The 18,624-nt window shown below is 37.0% G+C and overlaps 1 protein-coding gene across 3 annotated transcripts in view; it reads left to right on the top strand.

The window, feature by feature from the left end:
* The window catches only part of GRID2 (glutamate ionotropic receptor delta type subunit 2), a 698,274-nt gene that overhangs the window by 409,222 nt on the left and 270,428 nt on the right, over nucleotides 1–18,624 (top strand). For all 3 annotated transcript variants that reach the window (XR_005564017.1, XM_027731749.2, XM_039382594.1), the window contains exon 3: nucleotides 3,742–4,026. Coding sequence is in view for 2 of the 3 variants with exons in the window: in XM_027731749.2 (XP_027587550.1) it covers nucleotides 3,742–4,026 (285 nt within the window). In the remaining variant the exon portion in view is untranslated. The remainder of the gene's footprint in view (nucleotides 1–3,741; nucleotides 4,027–18,624) is intronic.

The following is an 18,624-nucleotide window of genomic DNA, read 5'->3' on the forward strand; positions in this document are numbered from 1 at the left end:
ATCTGCTATCTGGTGCTTAAGAGGATGAATTAATATCTGGACAGCATATGTTTAAATATAACTTATAGTAAGAATCAGTATTTTATAAACACTTTACTAATATTCTGATCTTTATTTGTTAAATTTGAAATAGGACTGTGTACAAATCCATTTGATTTTGGCATTTTTACTGTCATGGCTGAGGACTTTACAGACACAGCAATCTTTTTATTTCTTTAGTTGATAGCAAAATAATACTCCTTGGTCATACTGGCAGTAGACTAAATACCAGCTTGGAAATACAGCCTCTAAGGAGGTCATTGTAAATTAAATTGCAACAGAGGTTTGAATGCCAAGATAGCATTTCAGTATATACATATATATATATGTCTGTGTATATGTGAGTATGTGAGTTTCTTAACACAGATGGGGCGAAACAGAACTTGTGTATTTCAAGCTCAAGAGAGGAATGCAACCAGAATTTCAAATATGTTTGAGTTATGGCTTTTAGTTAATTGATAAGATACAGTTGAAAGATTTGGATCACTAGGAAAAAGATTTAATAAAGCTTTTGTTAGTGAGGGGAGAAAAGGCTTAAAAAAACATGCAGTTCAAAGTCTTATGGGTTTTATCAATCAACTCTTCTGCTGGAGATGACAAAAGCTACTTGGCTGAGGAATATATGAATATTGTACATGATAGTTTGACATATTGTATAGGCTTTACTTTGAATGTGTATATAGTGTAGTAATTATATTTTTATTCAAAGAATAATCCAGTCAGTCTGGCTCAGAGGTGAACTCTCAACTCACACACTCATTTTCTAGAAAAACCTCTGAGATATCAGTCCTTTCTCCAGCAGCTAAATCTCTGTGTATTAAATAGTCTCTAAGTGTACAGGAGTAAGGTCTTTTGTGAGCATAATTAAATGCCTATTGCCCCAATACAGCACACATGATTCTCATAAGCATATCGTGGAAGAAGGAGACACACGGGCAACTTCAGTCCTGAGGCTATTGTAACAAATGTGATGCAGTGTCAAGGGAAAAGATTTTAATCCTTTATTCAGTTTGTTTGCCGGTATTAACATTCGACCCTGTGGAGCTAAATGTTCCATGCTGTTTTCTTCTCCTTCATGTTTCAACAACAATTTTCATAAAAAGCATGTTTCCCACTTCACAGCATTACAGGGAGTGTACTGCGTATTCCGAGACTGAAAGTGTACCTGGAAATTTAGAGATTTTTCAAACAATTTTTCTAATGCAGTTTGACTTTGCTTTATTTGTAAAAGTCATGTTTGAGAGATCAGAGAGTCACACTACATATTTTATTTGAACAGGTGGCATCAGGGCCATAAGAACTTAATTTTTTTTTTAATTAAAAGCAGGCTTTTGCAAAATCTAACATCAATTTTATTCAGATCAGTTCTGTTAATATCTAGCAATATATCAACAAAAAATAGTTTGTTTCTCAAGCAGTGGCATTCTCACTGGGATGTGCAACCTAGATATTGCAGCCCTTGGTACAGGAAAACCATATCAAGAAAGAGATTCAGCAGCTTCCTAAAAATTTAACTTGACAGACCTTTTATCTTCTTGGGAAGTGATGATAAAGGATTGTAACAAGCAGCATAAAAGATGAATAGCTATTAAGGTTGTTTTGAAATGTTTCAAATTTTAGAAACTTGTGAGATTCTGACAATTTTTTTGTCCAGTTACCAATCATATTTGTTACTTTTCTGAAAAAGGATACTTGTGGTTATGGAAAATATATTACCTTTAACCTTAAGTCCAGACCTAAGCAGTGTTCAGAGTGTATACAGAGGAACAACCTCTGTAAGCCAAAACTCTTTCAAAACTCTCTGTGGGAATGCTCTCCCTCCTATATTTAACTGCATGAGAGAATTCAGAAGTGTTCACAATGGACGGAGCCTCAGCAGCAGCATCAGTAGGCCCTGGGAATCTGCCATTGCATGTTCCAGATCTCTGTAACTCAATGAGAATAATACACTGGCTTTAGGAGAAGGTGATTCTCTGCAGTCTTGACCTCTGGCGCTATCCTTTGGCTTCAAAGTCAATCTCCATATGGGCCTGAGTGTGGAACTCCATTCCTCACACTGTAAATATTCCCGTTGAGATCAATCAGTATTTGCTAAATAAGATGTTATTCACTGTGAGTAAGGGCCATATTATATGAGACAACAGGTCTGGCACTAGGCTGAATGCCAGGTGTCCACCGAGGCTGCGCAAATCCCACCACCCCCCCCGAGGGAAAAGGGGAGATGGAAAAAAAAAAACATGAAAACTTGGGATTTACCAAGAAAGGCAGTTTTATATTTACACAGAGAAAAGGAAAAGAACTAATAACACTATGAACACACAGGCAAAGGAAACTAACAGTAAAATTCTACTTCCCATGAGAAGCAATGTCTCAGACAGGTATAACTGTCTACAGGGCAGCCATCCCGGAAGAAGAGAGAGAGACACCTCACTTCCTTCTTGTCTCTTTTATATCTGAGCTGACATAACATGGTATGGAATACCTTATTGGCACAATATGAATCAGGTGATCTATCTAGTTCCTTTTCCCTCCCAGGGAGGGTAACAAACCCATTACAAATATGCTTTCGTATTGTTAAGGGAATATATTCGCACAAGTGTTTCTTGGTTTTCTCTGTACCTGTTGCAGAATAGTCCTGAAAAATAAATAATTGTACAGTTTAGTATTAGATATTCATATGCAAATTCATATTAGTCTTTACCATTCCATTACCTAATTTACATGTGTAAATGCAGGTTAACTTCTTGTGTTACTTTGCCAGTGGCAAATTGAGTGTTTCAAAATTTAGCCTCAGTTATGCTCTGGGGAATTATGCTACAGGTCCATGTTGTTTCTTCGTTCGAGCTCTCCAGTCTGCTAGAAACCCAGAATAAACACTTGACTCTGCTTTATTTCACAGGATAACCCTTCAAAATTACAGACCTAATAATTATTACTTCCTTTGATATTTACTGATTGCATTGACATTAATCATGATAAACACCTTTAGTATTAACGTAGATGTCATTAGTATTGTACTTCAGACTGTCTGTTGTAACTCAGCCTTCATTAAAACCACCATTAGTTACAAGATGTTATTTTTTTCATAGTCAACTTCATGCCTTTCTTAAGGAAGGGAGGAAAGTTAATATAGATAAACTGTTCACTGAATTTTGAAAATATTTTGCTATTTATAAGACTAGCTTTTGGAAGGGGAGGGGTGTTTGTCTTTGAAAGAAAAAGAAGTAACAAGAGATTTTTCCATGGACAAGTTAATGTACATAATCCTATTCAGCTGTCTTCAAAAGTTGACAGCAAGCCTGAGCTGTTATTTCTTCAGGCTTTCTCTGTATACTGTTCATGGAACTGTTGTGCTAGACTTTGAGGAGTGCTTTTCTCCTTGGGTGGTCATGTTAATTCCATAGCCGAAATCAGTTCTTAATGTTTCTGAGAAGTGCCAGTGGTGAGTCCCCTTTTTAAGGGAGAATTCATTTTTGAACAGGATAGACAGATCAATCTTCCAACTTTCACCACAAGATACCTTGAAGTGAATAGACAAGCCTTGTGATTTTGATGAATTTTAGGTATGGATTACTCGATTTATCCGTATTGTACTTGACGGAGCCTGTGGTGTTTCAGCTTGCAGTGTCTGTGTTTCAACAGCAAAATAGGCCCTGTGCACTGAACCATTCTCACTCGAAATATTGCTGTGTTTTCTTACAGCCTGTGACCTGATGAACCAAGGCATCCTAGCCCTTGTCAGCTCCATTGGCTGCACCTCAGCAGGATCCCTGCAGTCACTGGCAGATGCCATGCACATCCCTCACCTCTTCATCCAGCGCTCAACGGCAGGAACGCCAAGGAGTGGCTGCGGGCTCACCAGGAGCAACCGCAACGATGACTACACACTCTCTGTCCGCCCCCCTGTCTACTTAAATGATGTCATCTTGAGGGTGGTCACAGAATATGCCTGGCAGAAATTCATTATTTTTTACGATAATGACTATGGTAAGTATTTATTTAGAAGGGTGATTTTTGTCAAATCCATCATTCTGTTGAAAGCAGTCACATTACAGCTTTATAGTCTTCCAATAGATTATGTTTTGCTTGTGAACATTTATGGTTCTGGCAGCATTTCACAGTACCTCAGAGAAATATATTTCTAAAATCCATTAACATTTGCAGGTTTATTTATAATGTCTTTGTTAGAGTTAGCTGATAAAGGGAGAACTTATCCAGCTTTCTATTCTGCCAGTATACGAGAAGCATAGAAGTTTTTAGCAAGTTCTCTTGATTTTTTTGGACTGTAGAAATACAAGATGGCAATTCAAGAAGCAACATGTATGACTTGCATTCTGTGAATTTGTTTACTGCATGGTGAATCTCTGTTGGCATATATTTGCTGGCCAGAAGCTGAAGCGGCGGTGAATGTAGGTCAGAGGTTTGGCAAGAATGACTTGCTATTCCTAAATGTAAAACTTGTCGAAAGAAGTTCTGTAGAGTGAAGAACTTGAGAAGGGGGCCTGGAGAAGACAACAGTCCCTCTTTTTTGAGTTCATTCAGTGTGCCTGAAAGGTGCTGAATTGATGGGTTTTGTGTGATTGAGTAAGTGTGACACAAATGGCAGCGTCACAAGACTGCACCATCCAGCTCAGTGACTCAGCCAATTTTGGAACAGATATTTTCTACAGCTGAGAGGAGAACTGGACAGATTTCTCCAGTTTAGGTGCATTATCTAACTAATTTAATGATTTTTTTCTATGGAAAATTGCTTTGAAAACAGACATGTTTTCTTCAGATGCATCAAATATTCATAAGTCATCATGATGGGTTTGGATGAGCACTTTAAAAGTTATTTTCAAAGTTAAATTTTTAAGTTATGGAAGAATGCTCACTTCAGCGATTTGCTGTGTGTAATATCTGGTTCATTCCGGTCAGGTGTTATTGATTTTTGTACCCTGCCTACATAATAAATTCTTAAATTAGAAGGATAGAAAATGATGAATAGGACAATTCCTCTCAATAACAAAGCAGCACCTAAAAGCACCAACCATGGGATAAGGAACACACATACGCATACACACACAAACATTGAAAAGGCTTGCAGCTGAGAGTATTTTTAAGAAATTATGAGTCTGTGTATTTAACTACCAGGTAGCTATGAAGACAACTATAATCTTTTCAGCTAAAAGGTATTTTTTGCATGCATTGAGTGTTAAAATATCAAAAAAAATTATGATTAATATTTTTGAATAATTATTTTTTAAAATACTGGGTTTAAATTATTTAAGTTTCATTATTTAATTTGAGAATGCAGTTCAGACACCATGTTATTTTGTCCTTGATTTCTGGGTAAGAACTTAATAATTATGTTACTAACGTAACACAGATGCCTGTCTTCAAGGAATGAGTTTCACACCAGTAGCTCATTCAGTGACACATTATCCTTAGATGTGACATGTGGCAAATATTAAGTCTTTCTACCAGCCTCTATGGCATTCTGAATTCAGTAATCTACAAGTAATGTCCGCTGACCAAGACAGATGAATAATCTACCTGATCAGTGACTACTATCACATACATCAGGAAAAGGTATAAAAAAAAAATTCTTCATGTACCATATACTGAGCAGTCTGTACACTTTCTAACTAATTGCATGGTTTGGGTATTTTTCAGGAGGTTGGCTTGTTGGTTTGTTTTTTTTTTGGGGGGGGGCGGTGTACATATTTTGGGATTAATACAACAAATAGAAAGATTTTAAATGCAACCTGATTTTAAATTAACCTGCAAATCTGAATAGAGGTATTACCTGTGCAATGGTACGTTTCTTTAAACTGTATTAAATTCTTGATTTCAATAGCCATCCTAGTGCAGCAAGCAATTTCTATAATCTTTTTTTGCTTCCTACAGTTCTTTGTAAAATTCTATGTTACTGGTTTCCTAGACTATCTCCTCCTCCACTTTCAATAAGGAACAAGAGAGAGAATTTTCAGATCATCATCTCTCACCTGAGGCCTCTCTCATTATTTCCATTGCCATGAGAGTTGTTTGCTGACCCATTCCCTCTTCTTGCTAGTACTGGAATGCATCCCTAATTCTTCACTACCCTATTTCGGGAGAAATCATCCGGCTTGACACTGTGTTTTGCCTGTTTGTAATTCTTTTACTCGGCTTTTGATCTATGACAACATGTGTTTTTCTTGTACGCGTGATGACATTATTTTCTTAGCATCCCCTAGAGACCAATTTTGCCAGATTGTTATAAATAGTAACCAATTATGTCACTTCCTCCACTTTTCCTGCTATTTTATTGATAAACCAAATGCATTTCCCATATGTTAGCACTGTACATTTTCTCTTCCCGGGTTCTCTATTGACAGAAGAGGAACTTGCACAGAGGGAGGGGCAAAGAAATTAATGGCATGAAAAGAGGAGCTGGAATCACTTTTTAATGGATTACAGAATGAAGAAGTCTGAATTCAGTATTCACTATGCTTTGAGCAGCAGGTTGGACAATATGACGTTCTGAAATCCCATCCAACTCTAAATATTCTGTGATTCTGTGATGTTTGAGAAAGCCATTCTTTAGAAGGGTCTGTAGATGTAAAATATTTTTAAAAATAAAACAAAAATTCCAACATCAGTTTGGATTTTATAAAAGAGAGTTGGCCCAAGAATCCCAGAAGACCCTGAGGAAGGGAACATTAACATTAGCTTCCTTTCCTGTTTTAGTAAGGAGTCAAAACTGCTAATGCAGATATGGGGTGGAAGTCCAGGGGTAATCCATCCAGTCCAGTGTCAGTGCAGCTGCGGGTGGTTGCAATTTCTTCTGGAAGATCCTAGTCCTATTCCTCAAGTTTCTTGAGAGGATCTGCTGCATTGTGAGATTTATTTTTTTTCTCGGCTCTTACAGACGTAAAATAAAAATCTTGTTGGAAGCTTTGCTCAGTTTAACTGCTTACAGCAGTGACTATTAGACATTTTAGTATAACATTTATTATTAAACACTAAAGTAGGTAGGAGTTCAATACTTAAATTAGAATTAATTTCATATTAGGAAGAGGTTATTGATATGTTTTGTTTTGCACATCCTTCTGCAAAACTGAAACTTATGCAAATAACAATTTCTTTCCCTGGTGGTATTTTTTCATATGTGGTGATCATTCCTTTTCAAGGTGTGTATCACAAATTGAAGTGATGTTTCCATAGCAGTTAATGATACTTGAGGAGTAATGGAATATAGATTCTGATATGTGTTAATCCTTTATTTTTTTCTCATTGCTGCCATTTTTTTGTAAGTTAGAAAACATGAAAGCGCTGATGGACCAACTGGTTCCAGCAAACACCAGAATTCCAGTACCTTCCTTTCTGATAAATTATTTTGTGTAGTGATTTAATTTAGTGCTTTAAATTAAAATATTTTAGTTGTATTACTGAAATTATTTCCAGTAATAATTTTGCTCTGTGAAAGAAAATGGGCCTTTCGTATTAAAAATAAATTTTTCTACAGTAAAATTAGGATCTTGTCCAAAGTACATACTGTGCTAAACTATTTCCCTTGCACCTTTAGTATAGGCTGCAACCATTTATGTGTCAATTTATCAATATCATCATTTTTTAATCCTATCAATTGAATTGCTTTTGATTTTTATCTTGCAATCTATCATAGATTCCTGTCATTATCAGAGTTTTTTTATAATAGAAATGTGTCTTTCTTCAGGCCTGAAAGTATTTCCCCAATGTTATCCCCCATAAAAACTCTCAAATTCTTATTTTGAATAAAGTAGATTGGTATATTCAGTTTTAGCATTTTAACACTACTATTCTACTTTCTAAATGTTAGAAAATTCCAAGCTGCTTAAAGGTTCTTCACCAACAAAACAAGTTAAGTCTTTGAAGGAAGCAGTTCTTTCATTAAGTTGTAACCATCTTGATGTTGAAGAAATTAGATAGAAATGCATTTCTGAAATAATTGACATCTAAGTTTTTAATTGATTTTTTTTCCCAAATAAAATTGTAGGTAGGTTGACTATTCTAACACAGAACAAAAGACATCTTGATAATAGAAAAAAAATATTTTGCTACTGTTGACTTAGTTAGTCTGAGTGAAGACTTTAGTAAATCTGTAATCTTTAGAGCCTTGCCAGTAGCAAATGTAAGGCTGACACACAGTAACAATTAATGAGTGAGATGTAAGAAAAGGGAACTTGAGCTGGCTTAGGTAATGTTTGTTTGTATTTTGTTTAGTACAATTGTATCTTTACCTTTAGTGTATAAATTCAGATGAACTTCTGAAAATCAGAATGAGTCTTCTCTTCCCCCATCCTTGCTCTCTGCTGGGATGACCTAGATCAAAGTCTCAGTTCAGTTAGTTCCCTTGTATTGTGTGTTTTGTTCCTTCAGGTAAAATAAGTTAAGGCCTGCCCAGCATATGAAATCTGATTTTGTTTAAGAAAATTTAATATGAGGATATTAAAAGCATTCAAGAATGCTTCTGCACTTCTTCAAATGCCATTAAAGACAGTCTTCTTGCAGAGATAAAGAGTAGGTGGCACGAAATGCAGCAAAATTATGCAGTAGACTGATGCCTTTCTCAAACTGCTATTAAAATTACTATCCACACGCTATGTACAAGCCAAATTTACTTCATTTAAGCAGCCAAATTAGCTCCTACTCATTTCATTCTTGACTGCTCAGCTCAATCTGTAGGATCACTGTGCAAAACGTATCTGCATCTCCTTACAAGTAGATGTAGAGGGTGGGAAATTCCTCCACTACATCACTGAACTCATCCTTAGGACCATCATGACCCTTTCAGTGAAGGCATTTTCTGACTGGATGGTATAAATGTATAACTTATACCTTTGGAAACTGCAAAATTTAGATTTGTAAAGAGAGACACTGACATCTGTAAACATTTTGAGCAAGCTTTGCCAAGTTATTACACCTTTAGGGTTTCAAGTTCAAAGCAAGCAAAATGCAGGTTGAAACAGCAAATCCTACCTCATCCGCAGACTGGCACTTAACAATGGTCAGTACCCAAAAACTAACATGAAAAAGACCCTTGAACATTAATCACAGAATGAAATAGTAATTTGTGATTGGAATGTGTAAGCCCAGGCTATATAAGCAGTGTGATTGACCTAGAATCCCAGGATATTGTTGGGTTTTATCTCTGTGATGTATCAACAAGGGGCAGGCTTTTGTAATTCATGTTTTACTCTTCAGGCAGTTTACAGTTCACTCTGTTTTCCAGGAATATGTTGATACTTTTCTGTAGTAGTAAATTCTTTATGAAGTAACCAGCCAATCATTGCAAGAACATAGTTGTGAATTTTGTGCAATTTACATTGTAGGTATCTCTGCTTTTCTAAGATGAAAGACAGAAAGTCTAACTGTTTGAAAACATTTTTTTTCATGTTTTGTTGCTGCTAAAGCAGATAGAAAGATTCTGCACTTTTTCTCTTGAAAGGTTGAGGGAATAAGGGTTTTTTTCTGGAGAATTAATTTTATCTTAATCCTTATTCTATTTTATAGTGATAGTAGTAGCATTTTTAAACCCTTATGTATTTTATATTAAAAAACAATTTCTTAACCCCTCTTCTTTGTCCAAATTTCTGGCCTTAACCCTGTGTCTTTCATCACAGTGTGTCTTTGATATACAACCATCACTGGAGATTTATGCAGTATTTACTGATTCCAGGACTAAGATATCTTTGCTTACAGTTTTTTGACCTTCCTACTTATAATACGGATATTTGGCAATGGATATTTGCCATTCCCTTAGGTGGTAATTTAGTTTTAACCTTTGTAAAGAAGAGAAACAAAGCAAGCATGAAGGCTAAGAAGGGGATTTGTTCTATGAGGCTAAAGGAGGCATTCCCATAGCAAACAGAGGTTGAAGAAGTAATTGAAAAGACTTGGCTGGAATGGAAGGGAGCTTAGCAGTAAGAAAGAGTTTAGTGGGCATCTGTCTTAAAGAAACTTCCTCATGGATCTGCCCTCTTCTCCTTCTGAGAAGCGGATGCAGAGGGTGCGGTTGTGCTGGCAATGATTGGTTAGAGCATAGTGCTAATGATACCAAGGTTTTGAGTTTGATCCCCGTAGAGGCCATTCACTTATGAGTTGGACTTGATGACCCTTGTGGGTCCCTTCCAACTCAGAATATTCTGTGATTCTGTGATTCATCATATACAGGGTTTCCGATTATTTCTGCATCAGGAAAGGATGAAGGCAGTGGTATGAGTTACCTAGTCTCTAAAAAGATATCTCAAGCTCAGTCTGAGAGAAGATGTTGGAGAAAGACACAAAATAGAATATCAAGAAGGAGAGCAGTGACATCTATAATGCTGAGGAGCTCAGCCAAAGCAAAGAGGCCTGTGAAACTATGCAGAGCACTATTCCCATCCCTACCCCAGGAGGGCGGTGGTTTTCAAACAAATTTAGTGTAATGCTATGGAATTGGAGTGCTGTTCTTTAAAAACTCCATGAAAAAAGCGATTATACCTGGAACTTGAAAGGCTGAGCTGCTTGCAAAAAGGCTACCTCCTATGTCATAAGAGGAGTGATATTGTGAGATGATACTCATCTGTTCATATGGGCCCTGGATTTCTAGCACTTTGTTCAAAACCCATATAGAGTAAGTAATCCTTTTGACACTTTCCTGCACACACATTTTCCAGAAATAAATATATGATGACCACTGGCATAAATGGGCTTGAAACCATAACATTTTCAAATCATGTAAAGTTTTAATGCAAGTTTGATAAAGGCTCATAAAAGAATCGTGTTCTCTTTAATCGATTGCAAATGGTTATAATTACCCTGAGGCTGTTTTCAGCTGCCTGATGACTATAATATTCTCAAGTCTGTCTCCAGACAGTCTTAAAACTGTTTATTACTCATCTGGCTCTTTGCCAACTTCCCATACTCATTTACTTCACTATGCCTCAATAAACATATAATTAATTCAAGCTTATTATTGAACTTTTTTTCCCATTAGTATTTATTATGTCATTCAGATAAAGAAAGGCACATGTATTTTTCGTCTGTGTAACTTTACTATGTCAGCTAATTATATTGCAAGTTAGCAGCTGTTTGCGAGAACTTCTGTAACAAGTTGCTTTTGCTGATTGACATTACCACTGGAAATTGAGTATATATTTTGGTTGACCCTGAAATTATTCTGCTTGTGAGATAACTTATGAATTATTCTATAAAATTTCTCTAGTGGAACAATGGACATACTTCTCCTTTTCAGCTGTATAATGGTTGGAGAGATGTATTCCAGGAGCTATAAGTGAATATGTAGAAAGGCAAGAGAATGTTTGTGGCTCCCTTATTTTGCAGTCTTAAAGGATGGAATGGATAAAGTATTCAAAGGCTTGGCCTGACAAATCTGCGTTGTGTTAGTAAGCTGAGGTCAAAATAAAACTGTAGGTGTTCCCGTATTATCTGTATAGTCAGTAAACTGTAAATGAGGTACTATCTTGAGGTTTTGCAGAGGTACAAGATTGCATTTGTATATGCAGTCTGCAAACATCAGAAGAAAAGTGATTTATTTTAAGAATATTTGAATTCCTGAAGCTTATACTGATATCTACTACTGTTCGCTAAATATTTTTCAATTCTCAACACATTATTTTATCTTGTGAGAAGTATCAAAATTGACTTTGTAAATTGATATTTTGGCAGCTAGAAAACTGAACAGTAATCAAATGAGGAAACTATTGTGCAAAGTACTTTTTGCATTTTGAATTGAAGAAATTATATCACCATTGGAAAAAAAAAAGGATGAATTAGGTATAATAACACTGTAAATGTCAGGTAGTATCATAAATTGAAAAGAAAACTTCTCTTGGAGAGTTTTAACACCAGTCAAGAGAAAGAGCAAACAGAAAGACAGGAGAAAGCTGGAAATATTTATTGCAGAGTTCATAAATCTTAGTTTTGTAGGTTATGTTCTTCACAGGCCTAGTTCACTCATAAAATATTCTTGTTGCTATACTGTAAACTTTTAATCAGCTGAAAAGTGTTATTTAGGAAGAGACTGATGCACAGTCAGAACAATTTGTCTTAAGGGAGTTTATAACACATATCAAATTGTAGAATAGAATCATAGAATGGTTTGGGTTGGAAGGGACATTAATGATAATCTAATTCCAATGCCCCTGTCATGGATAGGGACACCTCCCACTAGACCAGGTTGCTCAGAGCTCCATCCAACCTGACCTTGAACACTTCCAGGGATGGGGCATCTACAGCTTCTCTGGGCAACCTGTGCCAATGCCTCACCACCATTATAGTATATCTAACCTAAATTTCCTCTCTTTTGTTTTGAACCAATTACTCCTTGTCCTGTCACTACAGTTTCTGATGAAGAGTACCCCTCCGGCTTCCTCGTGAGCCCCCTTCAGATGATGGGAAGGTTGCTATGAGGTCTCCTCTCAACCTTCTCTTCTCCAGGCTGAACAACTCCAACTTTCTTGCCTGTCATATAGTCACACTTAGTTTATCACCAAGAAGTTTGCAAGAACAGTCACTTTGCTGTTCCTTACCCCACCTGCTTCGAAGGGTTGCTTATGAGAACCAACATGTAGAGTTGGTGTGTCATACAAACAGAAATATAGTGTATATATACACACTTCTTATTAAATAAAGGCATTTATCTACGCAGAGGTATAAATCTTTGATGAAGAGTTGTATAGGATTGAAGTGCAATTTTTCAAGTTTGGCATAATTTGAAGGTACTAGGCAGGGAAAATTTATTTCTTTGCAGGAGGCTGTTTTACTGAAAGACAGCTCCTAGAAGCCTTTTGGAAATCTCTGTAGTTAAAAGGAAATTGAATGAAGAGGTAGAAAGCAGATTACACAGTCAAAAGTACATGATTGTAGAATATTGCCATGTCAGCCTCCATGACTGAGGGGTGATCACAGTCTGACTTCCTTTCTATTTTTGAGAAGCTAAGGTAATAGCTGATTCTCTGAAGGATTAGTTGTAGCTTCATTTTTATTTATCTTTTTTATCCTTTGCTTTTTTCCTCTTTCTTTCCAGTTTAAAAAAAAAAAAGGAAACATCTTGTACCTATCATCAGTAAAGTTAGAAACTGAAGTCTAGTAGGATTTGAAAACTGCAAATGTTGACATCTCTTCCTCAACATTGATATTTTGTGTATTTACAGGATAATTTCTAATAATCGATGTATGGTATGAAACAAAAAGTAGTTAATGCAAATGACATTTCAATGAACATTTAAAACAAGGATTAAATAGACATTGCACTAGTACCAAAATAGTTCATATCAAACAACAAAAATTGAAGTTACTTGCTTATAATGCAGTTGGAAATGGAAATATCTTCAAAAAGGAAAAAAGTGTACAAGTATATTTTTTCTTTTTCTGATACTTTTTCTGATAGTAAGAAATTTGAGAAAATTTGTTGTCTTTTTTTTGTGTGTGAAATTTTTGAAAATTGCAAACATGGGGCAAAAACTCAGCCATTCTTACCATTTACAAATTTTCAGTTTCCCTAAAGAAATAGCATCCCCACTTGTTAAGTTCTAGAAATTCTGATAATATGAGATTTTGTATATCATTAAACATTTGAACTTGATGTACTTCTAATGAGTTTGAACTACTGCTATATTCTCTGAAGCTAGATCATCCAGCTGAAATAGCTCACATAAGTGGTCCCTCTCAGTCCCCAAATGACAATATGAAAGAGCTATGAAGTTGGATTTTTGTGTTTTGTTTTTTTTTTTTTAATTTGTTCGTTTTAATTTGGAAGTTCACCAAATGACATATAGGCTGACTAATGAGAGGGAATCCCACTGCTGCAAAAGTAAAATGAAGTACTATTATTGAATCATCATGCAAAATTGCTGTGTTCCTCTGTCTAGATCTTAACCATGTTAATAGATATCAACATGTGCACAGGAATGCAAACACTTTGCTCAGTTCTTTATACAGAGCAGTGGCACCATCAGAGTCTGGCTGAAGCTGCTCATCTGCCTTGTGTACAGTGCATTTCCACAATTAATATTTGCTGTCATGTTAACCATCACCGTGTAAGGAAGAATCACTGTGCTAGACCTGTAAAGCTATCTTGATAAGAATTTGAAGTGTTATTTGTTATACAATGGTTTTTCTCATTCAACTGTACAGATAAAATGGTCTTTTGTGTAAATCAACCAGTGAATATTTATGTCAGTGCATTCACCTTTGCTACCACAGCTGAATCAGTTGGTATTTATCAGCTAGATACTCTGAGGAAAATGTTCTCAGATCTAAAATGGCATCAGAGGAAGGATGAGCTAATGACTGTAAACCAGGTTTGAGATAACAAAAGTGCAGAGTGAGTGCCTTGTAATGTAGGTGGAATACAATGACAGAGGTGAATGGCTTAATTTATTATCATTCATGAATAGTGCCATCTTTCTCTTCTGATTATATTGTGATCTGAAATTTTTTTAGGAACTTTACTTGGAGATATCTCATTTTTAATAAGGGTATAAGAGGTACTTAGCATGTAAGTTTATTGTTGTTCATTTTGTACAGCTTATCAAATCTTCACTGCATATGCATCCTGGCATGAGATGCCTGAAAAACAGCATATTTTGTTCTAGGATCATTAGATTTACCCCAAGATGGGAAGGGACCTGCTCCCTCTGTATAGAAACAGAGATGGCAAAGGAAAATTATGTGGTGTCAGAGGGAACAAAGAAGTGAGAAAAGCATCTGGTCCAGTGATCAAAAAAACCCTTGTGGAAGAATCACAGAATATCCTGAGTTGAAAGGGATCCACAAGGATCATGAAAGTCCAATTCCTGGCCCTGCACAGGACAGCCCAGAGAATCACACCATGTGCCTGAGAGTGTTGTCCAAACACTGCTTGAATTCTGGCCATCTAGGTGCTGTGACCACTTCTCTGAGGAGCCTCTTCCAGTACCCAATAACCTTATGGATGAAGAACCTTCTCCTAATATCTAATCTAAACCTCCCCTAACACAGCTTCATGCTGTCACTGGTCACAAGAGAGAAGACATCAGTACTTGCATCTCTGCTTCCATTTGTGAGGAAGCTGTAGACTGCAATGAGGTCTCCCCTCAATCTCCTCCAGGCTGAACAAACCAAGTGACCTCAGCCACTCCTTGTGTGCCTTCCCCTCAAGGCCCTTCACTGTATTTGTAGCTCTTTAATAGCTGTATATCTTTCTTATATTGTTGCACCCAAAACTGCACAGAGAAGGCCACACCAGTGCAGAGCAGAGCAGGACAATCCCCTCCTTCGACCGGCTGGCGATGCTTTGCCTGATGCCTTCCCAGACATGGTTGGCCCTCCTGTCTGCCAGGGCACTGCTGACTCATATTCAACTTGTCATTGACCAGGACCCCCAGGTCCCTTTCCACATTTGATTTTTTTTAATGTTAAGATCATGTAATGAAGTCAGGAATCTTCTTGATTCAAGTTTATCACATATACAGTGTAGAAACCTTAATGAAAAGAGAGCAAAGACCCAATTTCTCCTGTAATCTGGTGTGGAAGAAAGCTGCAGATTTTAAGTTGTCCTGATCTCCTGAAAATACTGGCTCCTTTTCCCTATCACCTGACTGTGTGAGTTTTCTGCCACACACCTGCTGAGCTTTCCATTAAATCGTGCTTACTGTTTATGTTAGGTGAGGTCTGAGTGCTCCCGCCAGGTGGGTAATATAAGAAGATTTAGACGTGTAGTCTGTGAAGGGCACTTTACTCTGAGTATGCTCTGCAACAGCATTTCAGATACCTGTTTCTTGTGCTTTTTTCACTATCAAATGAAAAGATGGTGTGTGAGTTTAGGTGCTTGCACTTAATGTGACTTATACTTCATTTCCTAAATTCTTTCTTAGGTCAGAGTCCACAGCAACTGACACAGTAATGATGTTTGGTGAAGCTGTCACTTGAATTCAGATCTCAGCTTGAGTAGTGTTATGATGAGTACCTGCATTTGAATACATCAGTCAGAGCATCAGAGGCTGTGGGCTTTGTGCTCCCCTGTGCATGAAGCTTTGCACATGCACCTCAGCTGTGGCTGCAGCCGGTCCGGTGTGCCCAGTGTTGGACCTTCTGCACAGCAGCGGTGCAGACCACAAGACCTTCCTATAGACCTCTGCCTTGTGGTGGCATGGTTATGTATGGATATAAAAGGAAGGTCATTTCCAGCACAGTCCTTGATAAATTTTGCTTGCCTTGTTCTTTGTTTTATTAGTGTTTCCAGACCAACCTCACAATCTCCTAAACTGAACACAGTTCTGGTTATAAAGAGAATGTTTGGTAATGTTTCTTTTAGATTTCCAGCCTGTTTTAACCCTATGGGTGAGGCTGACTGTGGAGGGGTACTCTGTTTTTGTTCACACATGTGTACACTGGAAGTGATAGCTGTACAGTGAAAAACAGGAAATGTAGCACTGTAGTGACACTGAGCTGGAAGAGGGGATAGCAACTTTAGCTTTAGCATTGGTCTGTCTCTGTGTGGTAACTTGGGCTTTCATCGCTAAGGAGGATAATCAATACTGGTGATAATGGGAAACTCTTCTGCATTTCTGGCAATAACTGTGACTCATCTGATCTAAATAGAAAATAGAAATGGGACTTCTGGCTGGGCAACAGGTTGGCTAGCAAATTCAGGGCGTGAAACACCTGTGTTCCAGACATGAACAGTCCTGTGTCTCCGCAGCAAAGCCATCTGTGCCACAGGTTGCTTGCCAGATTTTTCTGCAGAAGGAGTTTATCTATTAGAAAGATGATTCCACAGTTCAGTGTGGATATGTGCCACTTTCAGACAATCCACGCAGGAAAGATAATGCTGCCCATTCAGTGGCAGCATCTGTTCTTTGGCATACGCTTTGAATATGATCATTGCTCGTGACTTGCTGCTGAAATATTGCAAGTACCATCATGATTTAAATAGCATTCAAATTGCAGGGTGTTTTTATGTGTTCTCTGCTGTTTCATAGCAGCAGGTGAGCATCACCAATATCTCCATTCTTCTAGTGGGTAAGTTGAGGTATAAGCAAAGTCTGTATTTATATCCTGCCCATATTTTTGTGTTGTATCAATGCCAAAGACAGAAGTAGTGAAGAAGTTTTACGAATCCTGATTTGGTATCTTTACCATTAGAATGGTGGTGTTTTCCTAAAAACATATCACACAGATACAATCCTGTTGGTGTGGTCACCTAATAGATGTAGAGCTATAGAGTAATACTGGACCTCTGTCCTTTATGTCCCATCATTTAGTGAGGTTTCAATAAAATTGTTTCATTGTTTATATTTGCAGATATTCATGGCAAGGAAAGCCGTTTGATCCCATAATCTGGCTTCTGGGTCAACATCGATTACGGATAGTATCAGTCAATAAATGCAGTGTGTCTATAAATTCAAGTGAAATTATGGTCTTGTTTTGAAAAAGGTCTTCGTTTAGTGGTTCCTGCTTACTTTGTTCTGGTGTCAGAGAAGAATATAAGAATTTATGAGATAGAATTTGAGTTTTAAAAAGGCTTTCCTAGCCTAAGTTTTTTCCCTGATAGTTTGATAGCGTATCTAGATCCCATCTACATGTGTTCCTTGTGTTTCAGTAATTTTGAGTTCAACTGGTCACTTTTACCCATTTTTTATTTAATTTGTCTGCATGTTCAGTAATCTTCAGTGGGTGAGCCTCAGGAATTTTGGAAGGAAAGGGTTAAAGTAGAAAGCAGTTATTTTATCATTTGCATAAAACTAAGCATATTTGTAGCACTTCAAATAATCTTGTTGGTATGTAAAGCACCAGAAAAATTTTAACATCTCTGATTAGATTGAATCTAATTTTCCTGATTTAGATATTAAATAGAAGCTGTAATTAGTATCTGATTCTCTTATGGAACTTTATTTTTAGGGTATGCGTGTATTTTGTTCATGGTTAAACTATCCTACAAGTGTTTAGTAATACTGATATTTTGACAGTGTCTAGAGAATGAGGTTTTGGTGATGAATGTCTAAAATAGCCTAAATTTCTTTCCAGTTCATGGTATTTTAGAGGTCTAGACAGGAGACCCAACTTGCTGATTGTGACAGTCTGACTTCTAGGACTAATTCTGTTGAATTGTTTTTGTGTACTGTTTGATTGTAAGCTATTGCATGACTACTTCTTTATAATTTGAAGCATCTCAGTATTCTGGTGCTGGAGGAGGATGGCTGTCTGTAATATTCTCTAGTTAGTACATATCCGCTGGTGATGCAGGTAGCAAATTTTGTCTAGTCTACAGACTGAACTTTGTTTTCCTTATGCTACTGTTTGTGGCCAAAAATAAGCAGTGTGAGTGTCTAAGCCTCAGATCTTCTTGATAGGGCTGCTGGACTTCTGTGCAACCCAGAACTTCTCTATTTTATTTTGCCATAACCTGAAGTAAAATGCTAAAATGACCTGTGTTTGTCAGAACCTTTAAACTTTGGGGTATGTCAGACCCCATCAAATCCCCAAATGTATAGCTCAGTAAAAAGAGTATTCCCTAGAACTGGAAAAGAGGAATGCTTGAATTTTGGTACAGTTTTCCCAGCAATGTCAGCATAAAGATTCCTGTCTCAGGTATTT

The sequence above is a fragment of the Pipra filicauda genome, unplaced genomic scaffold, assembly GCF_003945595.2.
Source record: "Pipra filicauda isolate LSUMZ 115617 unplaced genomic scaffold, ASM394559v2 scaffold111_size4109106_pilon, whole genome shotgun sequence".
NCBI lineage: Eukaryota > Metazoa > Chordata > Aves > Passeriformes > Pipridae > Pipra > Pipra filicauda.